The sequence below is a fragment of the Acinonyx jubatus genome, chromosome C2 (assembly GCF_027475565.1).
Source record: "Acinonyx jubatus isolate Ajub_Pintada_27869175 chromosome C2, VMU_Ajub_asm_v1.0, whole genome shotgun sequence".
NCBI classification, from domain to species: domain Eukaryota; kingdom Metazoa; phylum Chordata; class Mammalia; order Carnivora; family Felidae; genus Acinonyx; species Acinonyx jubatus.
Window position 1 is genome coordinate 4621020 of NC_069384.1, and position 26707 is coordinate 4647726.

General features: G+C 52.0%; 1 protein-coding gene across 2 annotated transcripts in view; it reads right to left on the minus strand.

The window, feature by feature from the left end:
* Positions 1-26707, minus strand: part of BACE2 (beta-secretase 2) — an 89997-nt gene that overhangs the window by 38015 nt on the left and 25275 nt on the right. For both annotated transcript variants that reach the window (XM_053220538.1, XM_053220539.1), the window contains exons 2-3: positions 12565-12653; positions 1917-2133 (exon numbers count right to left, since the gene is read on the minus strand). In XM_053220538.1, coding sequence (XP_053076513.1) covers positions 1917-2133; positions 12565-12653 — 306 coding nt within the window. The remainder of the gene's footprint in view (positions 1-1916; positions 2134-12564; positions 12654-26707) is intronic.

Consider the following 26707-nt stretch of genomic DNA (forward strand, 5'->3'; position numbering starts at 1 on the left):
TTCCGGGAAATTCAGCTTCATTCTACCATCCTCCAAATGATCCGCCATGACACCAACCGGGCACACACCTTTCGCGGTCAATGTCAGGTAAACAGGGAATGGTTTGTCCTTGGTCACGCTGTCAGGGAAATCGTATTTAGGAAGGCAGGTGATTGGGGCGCCTGGGTGGCTCAGTCGGTTGTGTGTAGGACTCTTGATCTCATCGTGGTTCATAGGATCGGGCCCCGCGTGGGGCTCTGTGCTGACAGCTGGGAGCCTGCTTGGGATCCTCTCTTTCTCTCTGCTCCTCCCCCTCCTCTCTACCTCTCAAAATAAATAAAAATAAACTTAACAAAAAGGAATGTAGGTCAAGAGTCTGCAGATTTCCCATTAAGCTCCCCACACAATACTGAGAGAAAAAGGGGGCTCCAGAACCCCTCAGGGTCTGCAGACGGGCTCTGGGCAAGGAAGGTAAGCTTCTCTGACCCTCAGTCTGCACAGCCATAAAATGGGAGAACACGGCCTTCCAAAGTTGACCTCATGGGGAGGTCTCGAGATTCAAGGGAACCAACATCCTGTGATGTGCCTCACGGGCTGTCTCTCCTTGAGAAGCCACAGGGTTGGGAACCTCCCCCGACCCCTCCCTGCTGCCCCCTCCCCGCCTGGCCCCCCCTGCACCGTTTACTAGTGGGCTTGGGCTGGAATAAACGTCCTTGCAGGGAGAGAAAATAGGCCTCCCCTCCCGGGCCCTCATGGACCACGGGGGGCTCTGCCGTTACTGGGTGGGTAGGTCCCACATGCGTGCGCCTTGTGGTTTCACACTCCACTCTGACTCTAAGCCTGGAACTGAACAATGAGCAGGGCAAGGTGCGGTGCCCACTGCAGACTAGGTGGGGTGACCTCCCGCTTTGCTCAGGTGTGCACAGCCCGAGCCCCGGGCACACCCTGGGTCCTAATCTGCTGTCCTCTGGCTCCCTTCCTGGTGGAAATCCCCGGGCCTGTGAGCAAGCCCGCCCCCCCACACTCCTACACACCAACGTCCCTTCCTTTGGGCCGGCCTGAGTCCAAATGTTTGGAGAACATTCAATTCTGTCCTTCCCATTTTGTGCAGGTTCTGATGCTGAAGAGAGCGAGGGTTCCACGCTTTCCCCCCGCGCCTCCTGGGCCACTGGCTGGCGGTCCCTAGGACGTGCGTTCAGGCCCCACTCGGGCTCCGATGGGGGGGGGGGGAGGCTCCGCAGGGGTGTCTGCAGCCACAGCAAGAAAGCACAACGCTCTCCTCCGTGGTGGGGAGCCTCCCGGCTGAGGTTCAGGACCTCCTGCAGGCTCCGTGTCTCCACGCGAAGGTGGGAGTTTAATAAATGTCTTTTTGGGGCGCCGGGGTGGCTTAGTCGGTTGGGCATCCGACTTCGGCTCAGGTCATGATCTTGCACTCCGTGAGCTCGAGCCCTGCATCGGGCTCTGTGCTGACCGCTCAGAGCCTGGAGCCTGTTTCAGATTCTGTGTCTCCCTCTCTCTCTGACCCTCCCCCGTTCATGCTCTGTCTCTCTCTGTCTCAAAAATAAATAAATGTTAAAAAAAAAAACGTGTTTTCTTTTGACCCTACCCGAAGAAAAACCCCTCACCACCATAATGCAAGTGATTCAGGTTCTGTTAACATTTTTACACTACAGAAGTAAAACAGGCAGAACTAAGACAAATGAGGGAAAGTAACGCTTTGGGTGTATCTTGGCAGGAAAGTTCGAAGGACTGCACCATTTACCTTAAACTTCACAGATGCCCAGAAACACCATGCGCTGTGTGACCATGGTCTGCTTCCACCACGGGAGTCTCACGGACTGCCTGTGCCCCGCGGCCCGGACCCACCTGCCACCCATCCAAGCACTGGCCCCAGACGCGTCCCCCCTCTGACTCACCCAGGTCCACGCCGGCCTTACCTTGGCCAGGGCAGCATACGCGAGTCCCAGAATCCCGTTCCATTTGACGCCGGGCAGAAAGAAGTTCTCGGATTCGAAGATGGTGGCAATGTTGACAAGAAATGAGCCATTGAAGCCTTTCGGGATGGTGACCACGTCCTCCCCCACGAAGCCGGTCCAGCTCCCTTGCGTGTACTTCACAGTGACGTCAAAGCCCTTGGAGCGGTATGTGCTGGACCTGGCGGAACACGAGGGAAGGCATCGTATTCGTCTGTGAACCCGCGTGCTGACACGGCGGCCGGTCCCTGTGGCGGAGACCGCTGTGCTAAGCGCCGGGGGGGCTCTGACGGTCAACTCTTCAGGACTAACAGTGGCCCTGCTGACGAAGCGGCATTTCCCACAAGACACGATCGCTAACATTTGGGTGGCAGTGGATCCGTGCCACATGTGAGGGAGGTACCGGGGTCGACATCTGCCCCTGTGAAGCCAGTAAGTCAGGGGCTTTACTTAACTGGATGAGCCTTTGAAGGCAGAAATCAAACCTGGGCACCTGCCTGGCCCTCTGGCTTCACAGGGGCCCTGCAGTGGCTTCTCTGTGACACAGGGAGGGGCCGCGGGCAGTGGCCCGGGGTTCAGATTCACATGTACAATCAGTGTGAAAATACCAAGTGATCCCCTCCACCTCCACGGCCTTCCTCCTGATGTCACAGGCTCCTTCTCCAGGTTGTCCCCAAGGCTCCAAAGCTCATTATACTCGTACCAAAATATGGGGGATACCAAAACATGAAGGGATTCAGACGATGGTCAGGGCAGAGGAGAATCCTGCCCTTGGGGAGACCGACAGTAAACAAACGAATACACAAAATCACAAGTGGTGATAAAGAGTGTTAAGGACTCTCCAGAGAATAAATCGGTGGGGGGAGGGGGGGGGTTGGCAGTGACGTGGAGGTGACCCAGGCGTCTGCAAAGCAACCACATGTGTGTGAGACATGCACAAAGACAATAAGCCACATAGGAAGGACATTCGGGAGGGAGGACAGCAGGTGTCAAGGCCCTGTGGTGTCCCAACCTGTAAGGTAATTCTCTTACCCAGCTGAGTTTAAAAACTCTGCTGATTTACAGCAAAGGACCCAAAGAATGTCTCTAGGCAAATATCTGAGCATTCACACCACACTCACCCTAGGAAAACTGTCCACTTCCTCAGAGAAGTGTCAAATCACCAAAGAGATCAGTGCAAAGTGCCCCCATTTGCCTGTGGTTTTTATTTCGCTGATTTATCACTGAACACTCAGTCCTTGTTGTAGGATTACATGGACTAATGCAGTCTTGCCTGAGGTCAGGAAGGAAGTTAAATCGGAGATGATATGACCTCTTTTGGGTGGGGGGTGGGGTGGGGGGTGGGGTGGGGTGTGGTGTGCACATCTCTTAAGCTTTAAATATATTTGACAGTTTTTAATAATCGCGCTTCTGAGAATTTGATCCTAAGGAAACGCCCATGATGCAGGTGGAGATTCAGGTACAAAGACAGCCATTATGTTTTATCTATAATAGCAAATGGTTGGAAACAACCTAAGCGCCCAGTAAAAAGGAAAACAGTTTAGCAAACCATACTATATCTCTATGATGGAATATTACATAAAACCGAAACAGACTAAGTCATTTTCAACGACACAGGAATAAGGTACAAGAAAAATGTCGGTGGCTCCCTTGGGTGGTGGGGTTTGTAGGGGAGACTCCCCTTGTTTTTTAGGCCCATCTACAATTTCTGCATACTTAACTTCCACAATCAGAAAAAAAAAGAGTTATTTTTAAAATGTCTGGCAGACACGGGGCACCTGGGTGGCTCAGTCAGTTAAGCATCTGACTCTGGATTTCTGCTCAGGTCACGATCTCGCACTTCGCGGGTTTGAGCCCCGCGTCGGGCTCCGTGCTGACAGTGTGGAGCCTGCTTGGGATTCCCTCTCCCTCTCTCTCTGCCCCTCCCCTGCTGGCATGCGTGGGAGTGCCCTCTCTCTCTCTCAAATAATAAACTTTACAAACGGGCAGAAGATTTTTGGAGAAATTTGATCTTCGTTAACTTCGTAATGGGATACAAACTGTACAGAATGGCTGCTTTTGATATTTGCCCTCTTAGATCGCTCTGCCATGATCTCTAAGGGGCGGCAGCATTAAGTGACCACCTCGTGTGCACCTGTCTCCTGACAAGGGAGAACACAGAAGAGTGAGGGTGGAGGGGTCCACGCACGCGGAGAACTAGGGGACCCATCAGAAGTCGCACGTGTAAGGCAGTCAGGTCGCTGAGACGCGGGCACCCGAGGGTTGCTGTAACGCCCAGTTTACCGCCAGCACTAATTCAGGTGTGCCTGACGTGTAGCAGGGGCTGCACGCAGCGATGGTGACCCGCAACGAAACCACTGAATTATTCGGGCCCTGCTGACAATCTCGGGTCATTCCTCGAGTCCGCAAATCCACCACTGGTAACGAGAGCGGCTACCTAGGATCCACTCCAGGGTCAGCACACTGTTTCTGGAAAGGGCTAGAAAGCAAGTGCTTTACCTTTGGTGGGTCATGTGATCTGTTCCAACTCCCCAGCTATGCAAATCTAATGAGGACGGAGGCCACAGATGGTACATAAACAAGGCGCTGTTGTATTCTAGTAACGTTTTATGAACAGAAACACAACAGCAGGTTGGGTTGTAGCCTGCGGGTCCTGGTTTGCCAACTTCCGATCTAAAAGATTAATTATCTCGGGCGCCTGGGTGGCTCAGTGAAGCGTCTGACTTCGGCTCAGGTCAAGATCTCGCGGGTTCATGAGATCGAGCCCCGAGTCGGGCTCTCCGCACTGTCAGGGCAGAACCTGCTTGGGATTCTCTTCTTCCCTCTCTTCTCTCTCTGCTCTTCTGCTGCTCACGCTCTCTCTCTCTCAAAATAAACGAAAAAATAAAAATTTAGAAATAAAATAAAAAGTCTGCCTTAATAAATGTTAAATGATCAGTTATCTCCCCAAAACCACCTGAAGTACCACAACTGTCTCTTGAGAAGTTGTTTTATTTCTACTGTGCCCAGAGTATAGAACACTCATTAGAATTTGCTAATATCGTCGGAGTCTGAGCCAGCCTCTTACATGTATTTGGCGTGTTTTCTACACTATCCTGACCAGCTTGCTACCCCCCTCATGGGGGAGGCATTCTGGATATTTCAGTGCTACCCGCAGAGCTGAGAGGCAGGTGATGTCACGCTGACTGCGTTCAACCGCTTATTAGCTGTGTGATATGGGCCAGGTTGCTTAACCTCTCTGTGCCTCTGGCTGAAAGGAGACAACATAGCACCACACCTCATGCGGTGGTTTAAGTTTGAGAAACAAGAGTTAATACTGGAAAGCGTTTAGAACAAAGTCCCTGGGACACAGCAGGTACGCAACGAAAATAGCTGCCATTATTATAATTATCTAATCACTTGCTATCTTTATTCAATCTAGGAACTACTATTAGAAGAGGTAAGAATTTTTGTTCCCTGAAAACGCTCCTACAGAGTTACTCTTACTGAATTCCCAAAACGGTCTCATTTGGAAGTCCAGCCATCCCTCGGAAAGGGGGTTAGTCTGTCGAACGGCTTGGTTAAGGTGGTCAGGAGCGGCGGAGGGGGCTTGGTGTCTAAAGGCAGAGTTCTCCTGTGTCCTAGAGAGGTGCAGTCCAACAGAACTGGCCGCAGTGACGGAAATAATACAAATCGGTGCTGTCCAACATGGTAGCCGTAGGGGCCACTGAGTGGTAAAATACGATTACAGGGTGACTGAAGAGGTAAACTGATTTCACCTAACGTTACGTATTTTCAACAGCCACATGCGGCTAGCAGTCACCCCTGTAGAAAGCACAGCTGTGGACAACGCGAGAAAAAAGTAAATGCATGCTGTCTGAGCTCCCCGAAACAAACCTCAAAGGGCAAACACCTCAGGGATGAATGGTAAGCAACTCTGAGGGTTATGGACACATAGTTTCTGGACTGAATTAAAAAAGAAAAGTCTTCCTCTGTCTTCATGCTCTAACATCCTACTCGTTGGCACTAAAATGCTGTGGCTCTCAAGGGCTCCGCTCACTAATTAGCGACACTGAGAGAGAACCCCACATTGGCTCCTCCCGTGGCATCCATTCTGGGCGCTCAGAAACCCCAATCGATCAAGGATGCAGTCAGCCAGGAAAAAGTCTGCTCACGGCAATAAAACCCACTTGGAACCGGGGGCGCCTGGGTGGCTCAGCTGGTTGGGCGACTGACTTCAGCTCAGGTCGTGATCTCACAACTCGTGAGTTCGAGCCCCGCATCAGGCTCTGCGCTGACAGCTCAGAACCCAGAGCCTGCTTTGGATTCTGGGTCTCCCTCTCTCTCTGCTCCTCCCCCACTCACGCTCTGCCCCCCTCTCTCTGTCAAAAATAAACAAACATTAAAAAAAAAACCCACTTGGAACCCAGTTCAGGAGGCATTCTGCCTCTGAGTGTTGCCCGAACACAGGAGTGGAAAGTGAAATCAATGAGCAGAGGAGAAAAGAGCCACAGAACATTGTAGTGTTTTGAAAGAAACCCCCTGTTGTTTTCAGAGGACATAAAAAGAGAAGGTGTAAGGGCAGAATTGAAGAGTGGGGTCCTGAGGTCTGAGCTGGTTCTCTTAAACCACCGCACCCCGGGAACGTGGAACCTCCAGAAGAATGCAGCCAGGGGCTCTTCTGCCTGTTTGGGGGTTTGGAACCTACCTTTGGGGTTGCTGGGCTGGCCCAAGTGACCAGATACTCCCTTCCCTTCTCTACTCGCTCTGGGAGTGACCAGACCAGAGTGGGTGGGGCCATTGATGGCCCTTGGGGCTGCTCAGCTAGCCTGTCTATCCTGGAGACTCGTCAACACCCTCAACAGTGGCCAAAGCTTATGGGCTCCAACAGTCCCGTCTGGGACAGGCAAACAATGGGTGGGCTTGAGAAATGATCTAAATCATCAAATGTCCGCATCGTCGCACACGGAGACATGAGGCATTTCTTGGGGGCATCAGGGGTCCAGCTCAGCCTCCTTCAGTTGGTCACCGGTAGTCCCCTAACATCCTAATTCTACCGACAGGCATCGACTGCTCCTTTGCCACGACTTCCCTGGGAGCTTCACCCCGCATGGAGTATGGGAGGAGGAGACATTTTAATGGAAAGATGTTTAATTTCCAGAAGAGATTACTAGAAGGTCAGGGGAATGAGTATGTTGGCTCTTTAATCAAGCCAATTGGCCGGAGGCTATTTTATTGGCTAAAAAAGAAGTACATCTAAAGAAATACACAATCTTCTTTTTGCCATGTAGAAATTCATCGGAACGTTTGCCACCATGAAAGGAGGGCTTCTGATGGGAAAAAGCTACACAAATGATTAATGGTAGTCTGACGGCTCATTCCATAAATCAAAGAACTCTTGTCAAAGAACCCCAAGCCAAAGCTCCAATTACTGGGAAATGTTTCAGGAAGCATTAAACCTGAATATCCAAAGACTGGGGGACTTGAATCAGAGGCTGACAAACCCAACCAGGAACCTTATTATAACTGAGGGAGATCAGAGGGACAGGCAAACACAGAAACATCATAGAGCGGGCAGCTACATCTCAGAAAAGAACCCTTTGTCAGAAACTAAGAAGGGAAGGGAGAACGTTCTCTTGGCATCCATCAAACACAATGGGGGAAAGCATACCGTAGGCCAACTGTAAAGTCAGCTCAAAGCAACAGGCAAATTAGTAATACATAATTTACACAGAAAATGCTCCTATCTTTCCAGTATTAAATCTGCGTCAAATAGAAGCCTGGGAGAAACATGGCGGGGCGGGGGGTGGGGGGCACAGAGGAAGGGAGAGAAAAGAACGTTGGCGTGAATCTGAGCGAGTGCTTAACCTGCAGACGCCCGCTGTTAGTAGGGACACCACTGACTGAGCAGAACCGGCCCCAAACTCAGAAATGTGATGCTTCACGGAACAGTCCTCTTAAAAGGCCGGCCAGAGGCCCAAAATGTGGGTGATGTCTTCTGGGTACTGAGAACTTTTCAGCATCACCTGTGAACCAAGAAGGTGCGCTCAGGTCTGGGCGACAGAGCCAGGGGCGTCCCCCGCCCGCTGGTAGGTTCTATTATCTCTGCTCGTCCACGTGTGGACAGCCCAGGAGACCCTTGAGGGCCCCAAAAGCTGGTAGAGAGCCCTCAGCCCTCCTGAGCTAGTTAGCGGGAGGGAAGGCTTAGCCATCGGGGGAGCTACAGACGTTCTCACGAGTTTCACCTTAAACGAGGCTCAACACCTAAATATGAGAAACAGAAACATCTGCCGCCTGACCACGAACCCGGCCGCAAGGTTAGCGGCGAGGTTAGAAAGACGTGTCCTCCTGAAGCCTGAGACGGGACCACCATCCGACCAAACCGTGAACAAAGCAAAAGGTAAACGAGAAAAGACCCCCGCAGGCTACGGTCGGGTAAATACCGTACACGGTATTTGTAACGTTGCCTGCGACCTACCGCGGTTCCAATAACCGCATCTGCGTGGCAGAAGGGACTGGCTTGCAAAGTGCTCTTTTGGCCTTTATTGATCCCTGGCTGTGGGCGCTTGCCCAAGCCCTACCGTCTACCCACTGGGAAGGGAACACTCATCCACAGGGTTAAATCTGCACACTTGAGGGGCGCTTGGGTGGCTCAGTGGGTTGAGCGTCCGACTCTTGATCTCAGCTCAGGTCATGATCTCACGGTTCGTGGGTTCGAGCCCCGCGTCGGGCTCTGTGCTGACAGCTCGGAGCCTGGAGCCTGCTTCGGATTCTGTGTCTCCCTCTCTGCCCCTCCCCTGCTCATGCTCTCTCTCTTTCAAAAATAAATAAACATTAAAAAAAACTTTTTTTTTAAAAATTGCATCCTGGAATCTAATGTGAGTACACACATCTCTCAAATGTTGGCTTTACTCTGCTGAACTTTCTCCTACTGTCTCTCGTGTCTGCAGATCTGTGATGAAAACCAGAATTACCCCAGGGGAGGAAAGCCACTAAAGACACAGCTGAGCCTCGAATACGAGGTTCAGAGCATAGGGTGTGTGCTGCACATGCATGTTCTGAGCACAGGGTAGGTGTGGGGACACCAGGTGGTACGTGTCGCGACTACAGCCTGCAGTGTGAAGAAGACGGAGGGCTAAGGTTGCTATGCCACCCAGATACATTTTTTTACGTATTTTTAATACGCATTTGCACTTTCCAGAAACGCGAGTCAACCCGGGGAAGGTGACACTTTTGGGGGAGGGACAACTTTACCAAGATTCTTCGCCTGTTTGTTAAATCATGTCACCAACCCAAGCCGCTTTGGGGGTCTGAGTCCACTTCAACCCTCCTTCTCCCTGTCTGCACTGGCTGCTGCAAGGCCCCCGGGGATGCTCACAGCCTCATGTGCCCCCACCTCCCAGCCCTCCCACTGCAGCCGACCCAGAGTGTGCACAGACCAAGGTACCGACCACCTCTGTCCACATGACCGCTTTCCATCCTCCCCGTACGGTCCCGGGGCGTCTAGACTTAACACATGCAGGTAAGCGATACTGCCTTTCCAATTCATTCAGGGCATTCCCAAATACTTGCTAGAAAAAGGGGGTATGCCAGGGCTGAAGGTTCAGGAACTGTTGACCTAGAAGCTTGATCTTGGACAAGTCTCTTGGCCTCCTGGGCCTCCTGTGCTACGTGAATAAAATCAAGGTCTGGACCAAGTCCAAGTCCTGCTCTAGGACGAAACAGTGCAGACTGAGCAGCTGGGGGCAGAGGATGTGGACGGACGGCCCATCAGAAGGGGAAAGGGCAGAGGGTAGCCCCCAGCCCCGTGCACACGCGCGTGCACACGCATACGCCCCCCTGCTGCACATCTGTGGCTACAGCAAAAGCTCTGGGGCACCCACAAGTCTTCTTCTGTCATAAACAGTCACTGGCTGGGAAGTTCGCCCCGGAATTTCAGTAACGACAGGTTCTCGGTGCACGGGGTCGTACACTAAGGCACAGGCTCTTCGAAGGACGGGCCCACGGGGTATCTGGTGGCCCCACGAGGCCTGCCTAGCACCTGCCACCACTGCTCTCCAGCTGTGCCCACAGAGGACCACATCTGGAGTGCCACCAAAATGGAGACCGAGTTGTGGCATCGGGAGAAGACAGGCGGCCACTTCTCCTACACGGGGCGACGTCTCCTGCCTTTACTATCGACGCCCACAGTTTTCTGAGGCTTCCCAATTGTTATTTTCCCTCAACCAAAGTTGGGGGAACAGAGACCGCGGACGAGGAAAGTGAGCAAGGAGGCATGTAGAGGACGGGCAGCAGGGCACTGAATGTGGAAGCTCAGGGTCTGGCAACGGCTCAGCAGCCTGAAGAGCCAACCGCATTCGCCTTATTTGTTTTCTCTGTTTAAGGTTAAACTTTAGGGTCACAAAAAGAGATGTGAAATCGAAATGTGCATGGCATTTGAGCAGCAACGGCACCCAGAAGACGGCAACTCTGACCCCGTGGGCTCCTCTGGGGCCCAACGCTGCCACGAGGCCCCGGGGGCCGTCCTGGGAGCCCAGCAGGGGCTGCCCGATGCCATCCAGGCTCCGCACTGTTCTCAGGTGCCTGCCCCGCAACGGCAGGCTTGGAGCCCTGTCCTCAGACTGAATGTTCTGTGCTCCTTTCTAAGCGAGTCACAGAAGTGGTCCCAGGGAACCACACCTTGACCACCATTGAACTTCGGGACAGCAAAGGTGGCTCTCCGAGCAAGCCCAGGCCGCGGTCCGGAACAGCCTCACGCTGACGCCTGACGCTCCCCTCCCGGCTCGAGCCCCCGCCACATCAGGACTAGAGGGGCTCAAGCACCGTCAGAGGACGGTGTGCTGTCTGCAAACCGGGTGTGACTACAAAAAGGCCAGCTGACTCAGATTTTTATCAAGTCAATGCCAGGAGAAGGCACCACAGCTGATGGGAGCATCCTCCTATGGATTCCCCTGGCAGGAGTTCATACCTGTGTGTACACGCACACCCAGACAAGTACACGACTCACAGGAAAACACACAACCATATACTCACAGCGAGATCGACACATACACAACCGTATACACATATGCAAATATCTACACACACACAGATGTCTACACATGCAAAGGACCCACAACCATATGCACGTATGCAAATATCTACACACACACAGATGTCTACAAACACACACACAACCATATACACAAATACATACACAACCATACAAACGTATGCAGGTATCTACACATAACACAAAAACATATGCATACACATAAATATACAATAATCATAGACACATACAGATATGTACATATACACAGATGTCTACATATACACAATGATACACAGTCATATAGACACATAAATATACACACAACCATATATACATATGCACAGATATCTATACATATACAAATACATACAACCATACACACATATGAATATACACACAACTATTTACACATCTGCACAGATACCTGCACATATACACAAAGACAATCGTATACACATACACAGATATCTACACATCTACATACCCACAGATATATACACAACCATATACACATATACACGAATATACAATCATATGCACAACCATACACACGTATGTAGCTATCTACATATACAAATATTTACATACACATAAATATACACACATACATACACACATATCTATACATATACACAAATATATACATACACAGATATACACACACCATATGCTCAAATATACACACAACCGTATACACATATGCACAGATACCTACACACATACAACCGTATACACATACACAGATATCTGTGCATCTATATACACACAACCACATACACATACCCACAGATATATATACAACTATATACACATATACACATATATAGAACCATACACACATACGCAGATATCTACACACACAAATATTTAGATACATATAAATATACACACAATCATACACACACGATATCTACATATACACACATGTCTACACATACACACAACCATATATGCATACACAGATATCTACAAATACACACACAAATGGACATGCAACCATATACATATACACACAAATAGATACACAACCATACACACGTATGCAATATCTACACATACACACAAATACGCACACAATTATATACAAATATCTACATATACAGATGTCTACAAATACAAATACACACAACCACACACAGACGAGTACATACAGAACCATATACAGATATCTACACCTACACAAATATATACACACATATACACACAACCATATACACATACATACAAATATACACACCCATCTACACATACACATATACATACACATAGATATATATACAACCATATACATATATACACAAATACACACAATCATACAAATGTCTATACATACACAGAAATATGTACACACACAAATATACACACAGCCATATACACAAATGTCTACACAAATAGACGCATGCACACAGGTCTACGTATACACAGATACCTAGGCATACAAATATACACGCAGATGTCTACACAGACACACGAATACATACATACACAGATCCCCCTTTAAACAACACAGCCTTTCGGCTTCTCTTATGCCAGTGTCTGCTCAGTATTCACGCGGTGCCCCGAAACCCTGCCGCGCCCAGCCACGCACCCGTCACTCACCTCTCCGTGTCAAAGTACGAGTCTATGTAAGAATGCGGGGCACCTGCCACGGCGAAGTTGCTGCTTCCAGTGTCCACGAGAATCTGCAGCTTTTATTTTGAAGGGGAAAAAATAGAAACTATCAGGTTACTGGAAGAAGGCAATGTTCTCGAAGAATTCTTTCTAAAACTAAGCACCAAGAACAAGATATTGCTTGGAAAAAAAACTTGTATCAATGAGAAATTTGTGTTAAAAGTCGTTATGAAATTGAAATCTGAACAGTCCATTAAGAAGCTAACAGCAGGGAGGGGCACCTGGGGGGCTCAGTCGGTTAAGCGTCCGACTTCGGCTCAGGTCATGATCTCACAGTTTGCGGGTTCAAGCCCCGTGTCGGGCTCTGTGCTGACGTCTCAGAGCCCGGAGCCTGCTTTGGATTCTGTGTCTCCCTCTCTCTCTGACCCTCCCCTGCTCACGCTCTGTCTCTCTCTCTGTCTCGAAAATAAACATTACAAAAATTTTTTTTAATACACAAACCTTAAAAAAAAAACTGCTAAAAAACATAAGCTATTGATGAGATAACCCAGGTGGGTAAGTATTTACCTAGAATTCTCTCAACACTTACACAGCTGCTCTGGGAAAAACCCTCAGTTTTGCCAAATCCAGTGTTTTCCACGCTTCTCTCACTTGACCCCCCTCCCTCAGCAGAGTCTTGCCCAGTCAGCCACTCTGTCCTGGAAATACGGTCTTCGTTCTGGATTCCGGGACTCTACGCTCCCAGTTTTCCTCTGACTTCCTGCCTGCCCACTTCAGTCTCACTGCTGGGTGCCTCTCCTCTGCCCCGTGTGCGGGAGTCCCCCACAGGTTGGCCCTGCAACCGCCAGGCACCAGCCACACTAGCCCCGTGGCAGCGACCTCATCAGTCTCACGGCTTTGCCCTCCACACGCCCGTGACTCCCCTACATCTCCCACGCGGGCAACCCCCAGGCCTTCCCCGCTCAACACCTCCACTTGGATGCCCAACAGCCATCCGTTAGGGGTTGAAATGTGTCCCCCAGAAAGTCACACCGCGGTCCTAACCCCCCAGAACCTGTGACTGTGACCTGACTTGGAAACAGGGTCTTTGCGGATGCCATTAAGATGAGGTCATTAGGGTGGCCGTCATCCGACAGGACTGCGGTCCTTACAAGAGGAAAACACCATGTGAAGATACAGACACACAGGAAGAAGGCCAGGGGACAGGGGCAGAGACTGGACAGAGGCAGGTGCAGCCAAGGGGCACCAGAGACTAACGGCCACCACTGGCAGCCAGCAGACGCAAGGAAGGACTCGACCCAGAGTCCCAGAGGGAGGGCAGGCCGGCCGCCACCCTGACCTCAGACTTCTGGCCTCCAGACTGTGAGAGGAGGCATTTCTGTTTCAGACCACCCGGTCTGTGCTTCACGATGGCTGCCCCAGGAAACAAACACACTGTCTCACGTCTGACATGTCCAGAACCGAGCCCCCGGCACCCCCAGGCCTGCCGCGTCCATAGACTTTGTTGCCATTTTGTTAACGGTGGCTCTGTCGCGTCAGCTCAGGCCAGACAGCGTGGCGACACCTTCACCGCTTCTCTCCCCCATGCCCCACATCCAGACCCCCTCCTCCAGGCTGTATTCCGTGCCTGCCCGTCTCTCATCACCTCTGCTGGGACCAATGTGGCCAGTGGCATCACCGTCTCCCGCCTTTCCCAACCAGCGTCCCCGTTTTCTGCCTCAGTCCGCTCCACCCAGTGGCCACCGTGACGCTACAAAAGTGTAAGTCAGAGTGCACCACCCCCTGCCCTCCCTCGGCTCGACAGCCTCAGTCCTCACACCGGCTGCCAAGTCTCCGGCGCCCCGACTTCACTCCACCCCCACCATGCTGTTCCGTGGACATTCCAGACTGGGGCCGTCCCTGCCCCCCGACCCGCTGCCTGTGTCAAAGTGGACTGCCCTCCCGGGGGGACCCGGAATGCGGTGTGCCCTCCTGGGGGGAACTGGGACACAGAGTGCCCTCCCAGGGAACCCGCAGTGCACATCCCCCCATGTCCTCCAAGGCTTTACTCAACGGGCACCTCTCAATGTACCCTTCTGAATGGCAACTCCCTGCCTCTGCTGGGCACCCCCTTCCCTTCCTCCCTCTGCTCCCATGATGCTCATGCCCTCCTGGGGTAACAACAGCAATGGCAGGCATCTAGCAGCACCTACTATGTGCCAAGGACTCAGCACCTACTATGTGCCAGGGACTCCTTACAGTGCTGCATAGACACTAACATGCTGAACCCTCACAAGGGCCTTCTGAGGGCAGCGTCGACACCCTTATTCACAGATAGGGCAAGCAGGTGCAGAGGGGCTGACCAACCTGGCCACGCACGGGTGTGTGCGTGGCAGGGCCGGGTCTGAACCCACGCCGTCTTACTCCAAACACATTATTTTAACCCACCTACCCACTTCCTGGCTCTAGGAGCTACCCCTAGAGTGTGAGCTCTCAGGCAGGGATATGTGCTATTTTGTTCGCTGCTCTGTCCCCGTGCCCGGAACGGGGCCAGGCTCAGAGTAGACGCTCAAATATGTGTTGAGCGAACAGCTAAATGATTCTCAAAGGTTAAAAAAAAATAAAAGACACCAACTTTTCCTTTGAAAGACAATACAGATTCGGGAAAAAATAAACAAGGTGCAGTTGGGGCGCCTGAACGTGCTGTGGGCAGGCTCCGCGGAGGCCGTTTTAGGCTGTCAGGCAGACAGCAATTCTGGCTCCCGCTTCCCGATCGAAGTGCCCTGGCCTTCCCCTGCAGGAGGCTGCAGAAATGGCCGGCAGTAACGACCCGTCCTGGGAGCACCTGCCCTGGAGCTGTGGGCACAGCGAATGCACTGCCCACGTTTTCCCAAACAAGAGCCAATTCTGTGACCTCAGAGGGTGCCCTTCCCAGCACTGAAGATCCCATCCATGACACTTGGCGGAATGGCGGACAGATCTGGGGCCTGAGGCCTGGCATGAATGAAGAGATGATAAAAATCACTCGAATACGCCTTAACTTTAGGAGGTGAATTCTGCCCTTCGTCCGCATCTACTAACACGGAGTCACTGGAAAAGGTGCAAAATCTCACTCCCCTACAGAGAGGAGATGTCATACAGCCTGCAGTTTGAATAAAAATCATCTGGTTCCCCGTTCAAGCATGTGATGCCCAACAGCCCCGCGGCCGTCGCCAAGTCTGCGTGTACTTGGGCTGGACCGGAAAGGAGCTGCAGAGACCTCGAGTGCCTCCAGCAGTCAGGTGCGCCCGGGGGAGAGGTTCGTGCGCAGGTCAGCCGGGAGGGCCGGATATTCCTACAGGGCAGAGCTCTCTGCTCCCACTCTCAGTGTCAGTGGCTCAACAAAACATGATCCTCAAAGCAGGCTTATCGGAATCTCTGTGCAGGTTTTTAAAAAGTCCCTTCACATTGGGGCACCTGGGTGGCTCAGTCAGTTAAGCGTCCGACTCCGGCTCAGGTCATGATCTCCAGGCTCATGTGCTGACAGCTCGGAGCCTGGAGCCTGCTTCCAATTCTGTCTCCCTCTCTCTCTGCCCCTCCCCCACTCATGCTCGTGCTCTCTCTCTCTCTCAAAAATGAACGTAAAAAAATTTTTAAAAATAAAAATAATAAATAAATAAACGTAAAAGCAATCCCCTCAAAATCAGTTCTTTTAAGACAGGAGCCCATCCCACATACGTCCGACTCAATACATTTTTCTTAATCCTATGGCTTCCCATGTCCCATTTCCATTTTGATCCTGTAGTTTACGTTTTCATGGAGGCCTCACACTTAGGATGGCTGATGAAATCGTCGGCCGCTGGTGACCGAGTTAACCTCCAGCCCGTCTGCCCTCCCGAGGCGAGCCTGAACTCCCAACTCTCCTCCCAGGTTGGTTCCCCATCCCAGGAGCAAGCTCATTAACGTCACTCAGGTGTGGGCGGACGGGGGCTTGCTCTGAATAGCAGTCCTATCCCTGGGGGAGCTCCTCGGGTTTCAGGAGCTCTGCCAGGAACTGGACCAAGATCAAACATAGATTTCTTCTAGTAAGTCGCAGTATCACATATGGCCAATGTGACAACAGCAAGGATGGCACCTTTACCCATCCTGGGAACGAACTGCCAAAATGCAACCTGTCAAGCACCAAGGCTTTTGTCCCAGCAGCAGACACTGGGTCCAAGCTGACACACGCTCAGCCGTGCAACACACGGGATCCCGCTTCCAGATTTAAATGGTTCCTGAGGACAAGAAGAGCTTCTCAAGTTGCTGGGAGGAAAGCAGCAGAGAAACAAAGGAGAAGGGTAAAACCCCAGGACTCCTTCATGAGGCCAATCGGGGAATTTTACACCTTTAAAAACAGGGAGTGAGGGGCGCCTGCGTGGCTCGGTCAGTGAAGCATCCGACTCTTGATTTCAGCTCAGATCATGATCTCGTGGTTCACGGGTTCGAGCCCCACGTCGGGCTGTGCGCTGACAGCGCGGACCCTGCTTGGATTCTCTCTCGGCCTCTCTCTCTGCCCCTCCCGTGCTCATGCTCTCGCGCCCTCTCAAATAAATAAAAGAAGAAAGTGTGGCAAGACATATCAATCACCCGAAAAATAAAATAAAACAAAACAACAAAAAACAATTTCACAACAGTGAGGAATACTTCATCTGTCATTAAATCACAGGTGAGAAAACTCTAGAATCCTGAACATGAGCATCCTTCCTGTCCACACTCATGGTCGGTCAGGAAAAGCGTGCCATCTTTACGAGCGCTTCTGGGTCTCCAAGCACCCAGCCACCCAGCAGGAAAGGCCGGCTGCCTGGGGGCATCCCACCTCCACACCCAGTGCTTTTTCACTACAAGCGTGGTCAGAGGCACAATCGCCTAGGAGAATTTCTGGGTAGACATCCACCCCCCAACAGCCTCCGCATCTTACCAGAACTTTCACACACCCCTGCGCTTACGTCTACCGCAACAAACAAAGCCCCGCTTTGCAGAGGCAGGGGGACACGAAAGCAGAGAAAGCTGCACCAGAATATAGACTCCATTCTTTTACACAGCCGACTCCTAACCGTCCAGGCATCTGGTACGACCCTCTCTTTCCCAGCAAGTTCAGCAGGGCTCAGCTTGCAAGAAAATTCAATTCGAGTCATGGCTCGGCAAAGCCGGCCACCTCAGTCGTTCCTGGAGCAAAGGATCTGAGGAGAGAAATCACCCCAATAAATGAGGCAGTCCAAAGTCAGGCAAGGGACGGATGTCCAGGGAAACCACCGTGGGTTGTGTTTCAAGTGACGTCTCTGCACAGCAACAAGCCGACACTTTTTTCTGTGCGACGATGCTGGAGACAGATGTCGTGTGTGCTGACGTCCCGCCATAGCTCCCCTTTTGGGAGGAATCCAAGCCACAAGGGAAAAAAGGTAGTGCCACTCGCCCCGTGCCTCTGCTCTGCAACAAGCTGAACCTCCGAGGCTCAGGGTACCGGTTTCTTAGCCTCACTCCACGCATTCACACCGCCTTCTGCGGCATCCTTCATCCTGAACTTCCAAAAGCATTTCCTGCCTCCTTGGGTTCAAGTCCACACACCCATGATGGTCTAAACCCCAGGATGCTCAGCCCCATCAAGGGACGTTGAAGATGCAGATAGGTTAACATTAAAAAAAAATAAAGGTCCAGAACTGCAGGAATTGACAGGACAAATTTTTTGTCGCTCCGTAAAAACAATAAAAACTCCAAACACTACCTGGAGTCACTGCCCTGTGCCTCCCAGCACAGCCAGGCATCACTGAGCTAAACTTCCGTCTCGATTACAAGCCTGTAAGCAGCACAGGCAACTACGACCAGTGCCCGTGGAAGCTCCAGAAATATTACCTTCCTACTTTTCCCACCACAGCCCTCCTTTCTCATCCCCCCTGCAGATACTTCCCTCCTCTGTGCTCTTGGAAACGCCGTACACGTTGTTCCTAGGAATTCTGTATCCCCAGCCCCTGGTGCACCATTTCCACACTGGACGGCACCCCACGGTCTTCTCCAGGGGACATCCCAGCACGGGGCAACCTGCAGGGGAGCAGGGCCTGGGTGGGATTCGCCGCTTCGGCCCCAGTACCTTGGACAGCGCCCAGGGCATCTTGGCCGCTGGATAAAGTTGTGAAAGCCGTGAACAAGTCGCTGCATATTCTGGGCAAAAGAAACTTGTTTATTCATTTATAAGACAAGTCTGTATGGCACACCCACCAATAATACACAAAATATCAAGAAGGCAAAAGATCTGAGACCGTCTATTCTAGAAGACGAGAGAGAAGACGTAGGAGACTCCTACTACCCCTAAAGCAAACACTTCCCTTTGGCGTGTACTTCTTCAACGATACTCTCCAAGCCCAGCAGCCCTGGCTAAACCCGCGTGATGCCATTCTACAAAATAATCCTGAAGCAAGGACACCATTCGGCACACTGGCGGGTGAGGACTGGGCAGGTTTCGAAATGTGAACGGCCAGTGTCTTCATGACAGTGTGCTTCTGAGCCACTTTGCTGAGCGGTGACAGAGCCTCGGATCCAGGGGGCCCCACCTCTCACGAGCAGTGACACAGCCCTGGATCCAGGGGTGCCCCACCTCTCACAAGCCTGCGTCTGGGCAGGACTCCACCTCGCTGCCTGTGCCTCGCTGCTCCCTGGTGCAGACTCTCAGTGAGCCAGCAATACCTGCTTGTGCCAATTACACATGCAACTCTCTGCAGGAGGTGGGAATACTGAGGTCAGTCCTCAGTGGCCACCACCACAAACTCCAGGACATCCCAAGGGACCTCTGGCCAAGGGCTGGTTCCAGAGCAGTTTGAATCTAACGGGCTCTTCAGGGCGTTCCCTTTAGGAGTGTCCTTGGGGACAGTCAGGACTTTATCCTCACGCCCTGGCCTGCCTAGACAAAGCTCACTCGTTTTTAAAATGGCACCTGCTGTGGGGTTTTATTTTCCTCATTGTGTGTTGGTGCAATGCTGATGCTGACGGAGTCCTGGCTGTCTAGGTCTTTACTGGCCTTCCTTTTCTCCAAGTAGCTTTCCTTTCAAAGAGCTTGAAAGTTGCTTGAGGGCAAAACAGATTTTCCTGTCTCCTTTTGTCATTCCCCACAATGACTACCTCAGGCATCTGCTAATCAGCTGACCTGTAGGGGTAAGAACGCACCTGGGAGAAGGAGCACCTGCCAAGAAGCTGGAGGGAGATCGAGATCAAACTCCTGATATGTGTGTGCAAAGTATTTAGGTTTTCTAGAAATGGCGGGGGGGGGGGGGGGTGCTCACTTCATGTCCCAGGTGCTCTACAAAATAACCACACGTTTACCTCTTAAATATCCAAGGATAACCAATGTTAGAACAAGATGATGGGGGCACCTGGGTGGCTCAGTCGGTTAAGCATCTGACTTCGGCTCAGGTCATAGATATCACGGTTCATGGGTTCGAGCCCCGCGACGGGCTCTGGGCTGACAGCTCGGAGACTGGAGCCCGCTTCGGATTCTGTGTCTCCCTCTCTCTCTGCCCCTCCCCTGCTCGCACTCTGTCTCTCTCAAAAATAAATAAACATTAAAACATTTTTAAAGGAATTAAGACAACAGCAGAGGTTCTGGTGCCCACCCATGTGCCCTGGTATTTACTGGAGCTTCCGGTACATTCTCTAGCTGCAGCAGCAAAGACCCTTCAAGCATCCAGGGCGGCATGAAGTGCCAGGAAGTGAACACAGCATCGGATGGCCTGAGACCTCCACCTGCTGGCTCCTCACCTGGACAGCTGGACAGCGCGCTCTGCCGCCTCCCAGAAGTCCGGGCAGCCCCAGACCCAGCTGTTCCCTGCAGTCACGGGCTCCTCCCTGCCTCACTGCCTTGCCCCCACCAGTGTCTCAGGGCAGGGAGAAACACGAGAAGGGTGACTCCAGCAAACCTTGCCTTATGTGCCCCAGAGACCAAATATGCTTAAACTCAGAGACCCTGAACGGAACGAAAGCCAAGTGTGGTCAGGAAAGCGAAGAGCCCTCCAAGACGACGACCCACCTGACCGTTCTACCACCAGCTGAAACCTACATCCAGACTGTGCGTGTCTCCCACTGTCTGTCCCTCCTTAATCTTCTGCTGATGCATGGGGCAATCACCTTGCAGAAAGTCATTTGCTCGTCGCTGCAGGAGGGCAAAACATCGCGTTAAAGGAAAGAATTGGGTGACGCGTCCAGTTAGCGATTAGCAGCTGGAGATCTCTCAGATATCACTGTCTCTTTTTCAGCAGGTTAATAGATAGGAAAATGAGCAGATCGTTTAAATAATGGCTCATTGAACACAACGATTCCTAATTACATTAGCCGCCCATCTGCTGAAGTCGGCCGGCAAGCAGAACCCACAAGCAGCGGCATTTTCCGGCCCAGCTACGCGGGCTGTTTGCCCACAGTTATTACGCGTGATTATAGGCGCTGATCTTGTTAACCAGGTTCTTTCTCCGCTTCAGTTCTGGAGATGAATCTCATTTACTTAAACACATCTTGTTGAAGAAAGCAAAAATAATTGCCACGCACCATTTCTCCACAATCTAAAATTAAGGTTGTTTTATAAAGAACGGGGTGGGGGGGGGAATCACTTTCAAAGGGCCCCACTTAACACAAACAGATGTTACCGAACTCAGCTAAGAGGAGCTTGATTATACGATTTATTCAGGCTCCGCGCTCACGCACGCTTGGGCTTTCACTACTGCAACGAGGCTCCTACTAGAAAAACACACGTCAAGGGCCACATGGATTCCTCAGCTCCTTTTGGAGGAAAAAAACAAAACAAAACCAGCAGTGAAGGTTTTCCACAGGGTGCTCAGGGCTTGGCAGGTTAATCCTGGCCGTACAGGTGGAGGTTAGGAGCGCGGGATCTGGGGTGCGGGAGGGTTGATGCGGGGGTCCCTGTTTTAAGAACCGAAGTGAACCCCAGATCAGACACGGCTGATCTCCTTCCGGACACAGGAGTTACGGCTCCCTCTGCAGTGAAAACCCATCCCCGGGGTGGTTTTACCGCAGGGAGGGAGTGGTCCCTGAGTTTTGAAACTTTCCAGACACCCCCCCCCCCCCCCCCCGGTAGCAAGACTGGAGAGGCGAAAGGTGGGGGAGATTTCATCACACATCCAGAGCCCGGGCCCTTAATGATGTCCATTCATAGGCTGCTGGCTTCAGGTTCATTTTCCGCCAACGGTCCCAGGATACGCTCTGCACTTTCTCTAAAGCAGAGCAGCATGACAATATAGTGGCTTCAGGGTCTGTGACGCCTGGATTTGGGCGCTGGCTTAGCCTCCTACTGGCTAGCTGTGGGGGCTCAGGTAAATGACACACCCTCTCCGGGCGTTGGCGTCCTCATCCACCCGTGAAGCGGAAGGCTAAAGGCTGCTGTTCTGAGGGGCACCTGAGATCGTTCATGTGTGGTGCGCCCAGAATTGTGCCCTGCTCACCGGGATGTTTTAACTTCTCAAAGGGGTTGGAGCGACTCTGTCCGCCCTCGTCTGCGGGCTGACTTGCATCGCGGTCTATCAGGGCCAGAACTGGTACGGGGTCCCCAGCAGCCCTCCCCGGGGAGGGCACTGCGGCCACTCCCCTGCAGCAGGCGGTGCCCACGTGAACGCGGCCATGTGCCAAAACACCGGGTGGTGGCCTGGGCACCAGGAGCACCCACACTCGGCTCAGACTCTTAAACCCCAGGGCCAGCGAGGCCGCTTCACTCCACCAGTCCTTCTTCCACACTCGGTCCCCTGGGGGACTGGGACCCTCCACCTCCTTTCCTCTTCCCTCTGCCTCCATTTCCACGAGGCTCTGTGTCCCATATGTTCCACAAGCTGGACCTTTCCTCAAGCTGTTCCGCTTCCTCTGCCTCCTTGGGTCACCCCAGCGGCTTCGATGCACTAGCCCTGAGCACAGAGCTCAATAAAGGTTTGCTGAGTCAATGAATGAGTGGTGCCATCTGTACTCAGAGCTGGAGCCAGTTAATTTCCGCCCTCCGGATGGGTTTCCCTAGGGTCTGATGCCCTCAGGGCTTCGGCGGTTCCACTGGGCTCCCGGTTTCTCTCCCACAGCGCCTCTAGTGGCCGTCCTTACCCTCTGGGGCCACCGCGGAGTGGAACTCACGCTTGGGTGATGGGTGACGGGGGAGGGGGGCTGTGGCAGGACCCGCGGGGCCCGCGCCCCACCCTCAGCAGCCTGACCGCCCTTCGCACCTCAAGGCTAACCAGCAAAGGTGATGTTGGTGAACAAGATCCTGGTGAGCAGCCCGCACAACTCTGAAGCTCCGAGTTCTTGCACACGCTTCTCCCAGCCAGCCCCCGGGAGCGCAGGAGGGCGGCAGAGAGACGGGCTTTCCCGCTGATGGGAAGTCCACGTGCCCTGGCCCCGCCCCCACAAGGCAAAAGAACCGGCTAAGCACCTAGGGTCTCAAATACCCTTTTGTCCCCCGTGGAAGATGCAACAGCGGTAGAGTGTGCGGGCGCTGCCCGGATTCCCCACTGCCCGGCTGCGAGAGGTCACCTGGCCTCTTCCCCCAAGGCCACGCCCTTCCTGGGGACAGCCACAGATAATGACGAGTGACACTGGATAACAAAGGCCTGGCCACGTCCGCCCAACTCGGGAGGGCTCTGCAGGGCCCTCCTAGCGCCCGAGTGCCCAGTAGAGGCCACCTTTGGGCTTCATCGGCCCCCTCTGCCCACTCCTGCTTCCTCGGCCCCTCGTGGACCCTAAGAGCACTACCACGAACGCCCCGCAGCTACACTCTGCTCAGAGCCTGCTCCCCAGAGCCCAGCCCACACCGGCCCTCTCGGCTGGACACGTGCTCCAGGAGCACCTCTCCAAGGGCTTCCCTCTGAACAGAACCTCAGTAGGTGCCTAAGCCTGGTTCGTAAGTGGGGAGTCTCCAAAGCAGAGGCCTGGGCCTGTCTCCCAAAGCAGACAGAGCCAGATGCCTCCCCAAGCGTCAAAGGCCAGGGACAGAGGCCCCCCCAGTGAAGCGGTGAGATCTGGTCTCCACTTGGCCACTAGCTGGCTGTCCAGTCACTTTTAAGTTCTGTGTAGTTAAGTAATCTCTACACCCGACGTGGGGCTCCAATTCACGAGCCTGAGATCAAGAGTCGGAAGCAATTCTAGCTGAACCAGCCAGGCGCCCCGGGAACAGTCCTCTTTGGCCTGGAGTTTGCTCATCTGTAAAACGGGAGGGAATAGTTTCAGGCTTCGAAATCCGTGCGCCTAAGTCTAGCTGTTGCCCACAGAATTCAGACAAGGAAAGACATTTGGAGCCTGGGTCTCCCCCAGTGTGCAGGGGCACCCCACAAGGCTGGGCTTCCTCCGGGCAGAGTTGGCCTAAGGCTCAGCCCCCGGCAGCCCGGAAAGGGCATCAGCGTCCCGGGTCCAAGGACCGTTTTCATTGTGAGTAGCAACGGCCTCAGAGCACACATGGAAAGAGGCAACAGAACCCTCTAAACCCACCTCCAAGCCCTGAGGAAGCTGTGTCTGTGGGTTTCCGGCTCTTGCTCTCAGCCTCACCTATGAACGTGGTGTTCTAGGCCTCCGCCTGTGCTTCAGGCTGCAGAGACTCGACACAACATCCACACGCCAAGTCCTGGGAGTGGTCAGGCACGCAGGGCTGCCCTGACCGGTGACCAGCAGGGCCAAGGCTAGGATCAGGAGCCCATGTGTCACTGGGCTCACCGTAGCTGGTGTCACGCCCGAAGAAGGGTGGGCTGTTGGCTACATCTTCGGGAATCAAAACAGTCCGGGGGTCTGGTTCTCTGCCCCTTGGACACAGAAGTCAAGCACAGACTCCTGGGGGCACTGCCATAAGCATCCTCACATCGACCAAACTTCTGGAAGAAAGTTGGAAGCCACAACGCTTGCTTGTTTGCAAAGGGATGTTCCGTGACAGGTGGCCTGGATGATTCCATTTGCTTGCCCGGCCCCTCCCTCTGTGTAGGTAAACTGGGGAGGGGGCTGGGGAGGTGGAGGCCTCTCTTCTATGGAGATGTCACAGCCCTGGACACCTCCCAGGCTGGAGTCTCCCTTGGCCTCTGGGCTTATGTAAGCTACCTGTTGTCAGGATGCAATTACACTGACAGAGGAAGGCGGATATTTAAGCAGTCATGTGTCAGAGTTACAAGGCTAGACCTCGTTTACTGAGGCCAATGATAATAATGATTCTCTTTGCCATGGAGAAGAAAATTCACACTAAATGGCGCTTTTTAAAGAAAGCACTATTAAAAAGTTCAAAAGCAGTGGCTGGCTCAGTGACTTTGGCTCAGGTTATGACCTCACGGTTCGTGGGTTCAAGCTGCGCATCAGGCTCTGTACTGACAGCTCAGAGCTGAGCCTGCTTCAGATTCTGTGTCTCCCTCTCTCTCTGCTCCCTTCCCCACTCACTCTCTATCTGTCTCTCTCAAAAATACACATTAAAAAAATTTTTTTTAAAGAAAATCATTAAACAAAATAAAATAAATAAAAAGCTCAGAAGCAGGTATGTCCCATATTCGGGTGACTGTGGAGGGAGGGAAACTTTTATTTCCAGAAGGCGAGGTAGCCTCTTCCTTCCCAAAGAGACAACTAACCGCTCAGTCCCCAAAATCCATTATAGGTTTCCAGGGATCTTAGGAGACATCGTTTTAGCTTAATATCAGCCCTTTCTGCACATTTTCCGAAGGAGTTTAAGCAGACTCTCATCAAAGGTATGACGTCTTAACTCTCAAGACATTTCCGGAGTTTCACTAAATGCTCCCTTGTGCTCAAGAGTTGGTAACCGCAATTGAGAAGCCATTTCAGATCTAAACTTTCCAAAAAGAGACACGGGATTAACTTCGCCACGTTCAAGTACTGCCAGTTTTTAGTCAACGTTAGGAAGAAAGACAAAGCGTTTACACTTTTACTGCAGCAACGGGCAAGACCGTCAAGTTACTGTTATTATAAAACGGCTACTTTTGGCCATTATTCTAGACAACAAGAGTCATGTTCTTAATCGCGGTGAAATACACATAACGTTTGCCATCTTAACCGTTCTGGAGTCTGCAGGTCAGCGCTGTTAAGTCCATTCACACTGTTGTAACAGCCGCCCCCCGCCGTCCACCTCCAGAACTTACTCATCTTCCCCAAATTGAAACTCTGTCGGCTGGAAACACTAACGCCTCGTTCCCTCCTCCAGCCCCCACCACCCTACCTGCCGACGCTGGGATTCTGACCCTCTAGTGGGATCCCACAGTTTTTCTCTGTGTCTGTCAGATTTCGCTCAGCATCATGTCCCCAAGGTTCATCCACGCTGTAACTGGTGTCAGAATGTCCAGAATGTCCTTCCTTTTTAGGGCCGAATAATAATCCACCATATGGATATATCGTGGTTATCACTCGTCTGCCAACAGACACCCACGCTGCTTGCACCTGTTGGCTATGGCGACTAAGGCTGCTGAGAACACGGGTGTGCAAATATCTCTTCGAAATTCTGTTTCAAGTCTTTGGGGAAGATTATTTTTTCCGATAAATATTTAGTGAGCAGCTACCATGTGCCCGGGGCCACGGTGACAAAGAAGATTGGGTGTGCATTCCAGATTTCACCACCTAACGTTGAGACAACAAACAAAACAAAACAACAACAACAAAAAAAAAAAACCAAACAGCTTTCTCTGGACGCCTGGGTGGCTCAGTTGGTTGAGTGTCCCACTTTAGTTCAGGTCATTGTCTCATGGTTCGTGAGTTCGAGCCCCGCATCGGGCTCTGTGCTGACAGCTCGGAGCCTGGAGCCTGCTTCCGATTCTGTGTCTCCCTCTCTCTCTCTGCCCCTCCCCCACTCACGCTCTGTCTCCCTCGCTCTCAAAAATAAATAAACATTAAAAAAAATTGTCTTTTAAAAACAGCTTTCTCTTTTATGATGGCCTTCAGTCTCTGCTGAATCAACTGTAGGATGGGAAATGAATGAAGCACACACAATCAGAGATTAATTACTTGAGGTTTATCCACTGAATTAAAAGTTTAATGTCTAAGTCCTTTCCCTGCTACACAACACACTTAAGAAAAATAACTCCCTGTTTTATGATGCTGTTTGTCAAAGGTACTGTAGTCAATGTTAAGTGTGTGAAACACAAAAGAATGAGACTAGGGACGTGAAATGCCGACTTACACAACCTGT